The 5,004-nt window shown below is 42.9% G+C and overlaps 1 protein-coding gene across 1 annotated transcript in view; it reads left to right on the top strand.

Moving 5' to 3' along the window:
- SARC_07471 (hypothetical protein) overlaps positions 1-5,004 on the top strand; it is a gene marked incomplete at its 5' end in the record, with an annotated part of 10,145 nt that overhangs the window by 1,438 nt on the left and 3,703 nt on the right. Inside the window, 6 exons of the mRNA XM_014298585.1 lie at positions 433-1,449; positions 1,718-1,890; positions 2,575-2,778; positions 3,089-3,297; positions 3,907-4,051; positions 4,543-4,634. Coding sequence (XP_014154060.1) covers positions 433-1,449; positions 1,718-1,890; positions 2,575-2,778; positions 3,089-3,297; positions 3,907-4,051; positions 4,543-4,634 — 1,840 coding nt within the window. The remainder of the gene's footprint in view (positions 1-432; positions 1,450-1,717; positions 1,891-2,574; positions 2,779-3,088; positions 3,298-3,906; positions 4,052-4,542; positions 4,635-5,004) is intronic.

Raw genomic sequence — 5,004 nt, 5'->3', positions numbered from 1 at the left:
GCTATTTTTATTGATATGTATGTTTATTATTGTTGTATGTATGGATGTGTTTTTTTTTTGTTCATATGTGATTGTGGGTTTGGGTTTGGTATATGTATGTCTATATATATATATATTATCTTACGGTTCCGTATCCTCGAGCGTTCGTTTTATACGTTGTATCTGAACAGTTATTTGTTGTGTTTTTTTGGGAACCTTTATCATTCCTTCGTTATTTATGGTATAGTTTTGGAAGTATTGCAGCATTGCTGTTTTGATATGGCTTCGACTGTGCGTGAACCCTGAAAATTTGAGAAAGCATTTAAAATTTGAGAATTAGAGCGAACCCCATCCTGCATCAAGGGTATATGAATGCAGGTCGCGATTTTGTCCATTGTCCTTGTCTAATCAAACTCGTTGCTGTACTCTACACCGTTCTTGCTCGAAAACCAGCCCTCCAGGATGACGCATGGGAACAATCTGGATCTTGTCAAAACGTTGAAGAAACAGGAAAGGAGGGAACGGCTCCAATCTCTACAAAGACAAAAGACTGTAGACGGAAAAGGACGTCTACAAAGGGACATAGCAGAAGGCAGACTTCTCCTGACCGAAAGGAAGGCGGCCAAGCGCAAACCTATCCGTATCAAACAACCGAGATCAATACACAACTTACTCACAATAAAACATCAGACATTCCGGGGAATCTGCCTGCTTCATCGCAGCCAAACACTCACACACATCAGCGTAGTCTAGATTCTCCACTCTCAGATCTCAAATCGAGTCTCGAGCGTGAACAGGAGATGCAGAAAACTAAAACAGAGCAGGCGAACGAAATTCAGCAGTGGCTATCTAAGGACACCGTTGGTGAAGCCGTAGGAGCTAATTCGGAACTGGATGTGCACATGAATTCGCATATACATACCCTACCTCGCATGCTCGCACCCACTAGCACAGGATTTGGTGTTGAGCTGGACGACAGGCTACAGGCTATACGGGCACACACGCACACATATCTAGAGCGGGAAGCACCACACACCTATCAGGAAAGAGATGAATCAGATTTGAATCTAGGAACGGATGAAGCACACACAAACATAGAAAATATCAATACACCCACAGATGTAACAAGCAATGGAATCTACACTGGTGCCACGCCTAAAACACTTGATGAGCATTTGAAAATGAATATGCACACTAAAAGCAACCCGAATACAACACCGCAACTGCACAATCGCAGGGAACCGGGACCAGGATGCCAGCCCAATCTTAATTTGGAACGTAAACAATCAAATAAAAAAACAGGACAGAACCAGCCCACATTAGGGACGGGCCAGGTGCCACCCAATGCTTCGTTTGAACCCTTAGAGGCGAGGGGCCGTAGCCAATTTGCAGATATTTTTGAGTGGAATGCGGAGCTGCCCGAGGTAGAGGGCGAAAACAGTCCTGAGAAGCTGCTTTCTATAATTTTAGGTATGCTTTGATCGCACGAATGCCTACGTATGTACATACATGCTTGTGGTATGATGTCTGTGTTTGGATACCTTACGTTGTTGTTGGCCGTATGGGGGAGGAAACTTGGTTTCGTATATGTGCTAAAGTACAATATTGGTGTGTGCGTGTATGCCTATGCATGCCTTGTTCTAAATAAGCTGCGTCCTGTTATCGTATATATTTGTGCCAAACAGAATCAGACTGTGCATACCTTGGATAACAAAACGCTGGTATTCTCATATTATAGGTCCGATTGAGATGGAAAAATTGGTTTGGCGCGGCTGTCTAATGTTTCAGGACGGCCTACTTTACTGCGTTACGATATTGCCAATCCGTTTCTGCTTCAGTCTTGTTTCAGGATTGTTTGCTATTCTCACAAGCAATCCGGTCAGCCCCCGACACATACATGACACTGTTCAGGTTTGTGAATCTGAACATAGTGAAACTATCGGGAATTTATATGACAGACGTTGTGGTTGGTATACGCACATTTCTATTCACGTGGATATATGGGTGTAATACAATCCATTCGTATATTCTAACATATCCTTGCAACTTTCTGTAACTATCTTTCTTTTTAAAATTGTGTTTCCTCGGTCAACTTATCAAATGTGTGTGAGAGCAACCCCAACCCCAAACCTTTGACAGTCATTCTGCTGATCTCAATCTGGTCACGCTGCCAGAATATGCATTCATATTATACCATATGTCGTAATTTACACTGTCCGATCATTCCGACTCGGCACAATATAGAGCCGCTGCGTCACACATGATTATACTTGAAGCCCTTTACCTTACATACCAGTCTGCACCCGTTGTTTGGCATCCGTTATGTTTTACTCATAATTGGTCATTATTGCGTTGCAAACCCCAACAGAACTACTTTATATTGAATATGGACTAGCAGTTTTTATGCGTTTCTTGTTTCTTGCACATGTCTGCCTGTTTTGGTCGACGGCGTGGCACATGTGAACTATCTGCAGCCGTATTTGAGCACTCATTAACCTGCACTCGCCAACGTATCTGTTTTTTTACACTATATCTCGTTCCCATCTGTTTTCACAGAACTATCACTACTCATTACCTCGCACTTGATTTGGTCAGGGGATTATCATCATTGTGTCAGTACACCTCATTGATTTTCTGGACATTGACGAGGCGTACCACGTGGTCTTGCATCTCTCGTGGACACGCACGTGGGTGCTGTATAATCTGTTTGACGTCTGTGATGTCATCTTAACAGCGATTGGTCGGCGCGTTATGGGCTCGCTCATGTGGAGTATACGCAATAAATCCTGGTACATTCCGGTATGTTCTAGTGGGAGAGTGAATCGGCGAGACATGTCACGTGCCGCTTGGACTTACAATGACGTAAGCACACATGTGGGCGCTGTATGATTCATTTGGTGTCTGTGTCGTTTGTCTGCACCTGACAGTTTCATAGGTTTTAGCTTTACGTGACGCAAAGTAAGTCCGGCACGACACCAAGTGCTGCATTGCTGAACGTAGAGGCCAACTGACATCTCCATGTTGAAAGCAACAAGCAACTTGCAGATTTGGAAGTAGTACAGGCCCTTGGGCAACTATATTGACACAAACGGTCGCTTACTCGTTGCAGTTGATGACAGCTATAGCGTGCCTGTACGTGACGTTGCACAGTTTCGCCATGACGCTGAAGCTCGCCACCCTCCACGTAGCCATAGACAGAGGCCAGCTGCTATTTGCACTACTGCTGGCGATCAAAATGCCAGAGTTCAAAGGCGGCAACTTTACGGGCATGACCAAGGAAGATCTGCTTAACACGTGCCTTAATGATATGGTCGACAGGTAGGTTTGTACATATTGTGGCCTGAGCAATATTGAGGTATGTTATGTGTAAGTTTGCTTGGTTGTGTTCCGTGTTGTTTGCTGTAGAGGAAAATAGAAGGCGGTACAGTATGGGAATACGACGTGCTTGGATAAGTTGATGCAGAGATTAAATGGACTATCGTAATGTGTTGTAATGTGGTTCGTAATATACGATGATCAACCTGGGGGGTTGAGGCTACTATTTCTTCACCGGTTTCACCATCGAGACCCTGCCCGACAAGTGTACTCATTTTTTGTTAGCAATACAAATAGATACAATTCATAGTATATCGGTGAATACTATGTTTTTGTATCCTGTATGCGCAAGTTTGTGGCCATTTTTATTTGGTTTTTCTCCTAGAGTATCGGTCCGCATTTACAGCCTAGAGGCGTTCGTTACTAGACAAGAATCCGTTCCTCGTAAAGAAGCATGGACACATAATTCTCGCCGTTGGATTTCAAGCACACGTCCTTGCAGTGGCATAGCTGACAGGCGTCTGTTTGTGACCCTACACTTTCTTCCACTGCACTAGTGGTGCTTCGCTTTGATTGTTTATACACCTCCGTAAGTGAACACTGTGTTTGCAGGAGTAAGGCGATGGTCTTCTCGCTATTGATCTTCATGCACAAAGCGTTGCGGTGGCGTACGCACCAGCCGTCTGAGTGGGTGCCGGCCATTGCATCGGCCACTCTAATGGTGTTGGGAGTCGAAGTGCTCGTTGATGTGATCAAGGTCAGTGCAAGCTACCCACAGATTCCAATTATAGGTTCTAAAGTTGTTCACGTCTGGATCTCGGGATCGTTTTCCTCGCTTCGCTGAAACACGTTGTCCTAGACAATCACCGTTGAATTTGGGCGACATAAATCTTTGGCTTGGAAAATTGGAGCGGGCCCTTCGCTACGAAACATATAGCCACTACTGTCAATTTTTTTTATCAACTTATGCTCGAAATCGTTCTCAATATCCACAGGCGCCTATGCTTGGCTTATAAGATACGTGTGTATATCTAGTACCTGTTATAAATGTACATTATAGTACGGCACCATAGCTCATAGACAATCACACTAAGCTCAACATCAGTACCATCCCATTCGATATCCAAATTTCATTATTGCACTTCCAGAGTCGTACAACTTGCCTTTGATCATGGGATTGCCTGCACTAGTACTCTGAATTCATCCGTCATCTAATTTTTATATATATAATGACACTTCAAACGACAGCACGTCGCGATTTTGACGTTCAACCTGGGTGTACTCAGCCATTCAGAATACTATAAACTCAGTTTAGATCTGGCCAAGGACTTGCTACAATGGTATGTATATTGTCTGAAGTATCAATATCGCTCTGCACATCGGAGAAAGCGTCAGATACACAACGTATACATTTGTATAGTTTGATTCGGTCAGTAAACACTCCTACCAATACATATAGCCGAGCATAGCACAAGCGACGTTCACATGTGTATCCTAGAGCAAACAATCATTCAGAAGCCCATGATATATATATATATATAAATATATATATATATATATATATATATATATATATATATATATATAATAATAATATAATATATTATTATATATATATATATATTGTAGTTCTCTCCTACTAGACTAACTAAACCTAACTACCTACCTTACTTACGTTACGTACCGTACGTACGTAACGGTAACGTAAAC

Source organism: Sphaeroforma arctica (genome assembly GCF_001186125.1).
Source record: "Sphaeroforma arctica JP610 unplaced genomic scaffold supercont1.595, whole genome shotgun sequence".
In the NCBI taxonomy this organism is placed as follows: Eukaryota; class Ichthyosporea; order Ichthyophonida; genus Sphaeroforma; species Sphaeroforma arctica.
Note: the sequence above shows the minus strand (reverse complement) of the source record. Positions and strands in the feature narration are given on the sequence as shown.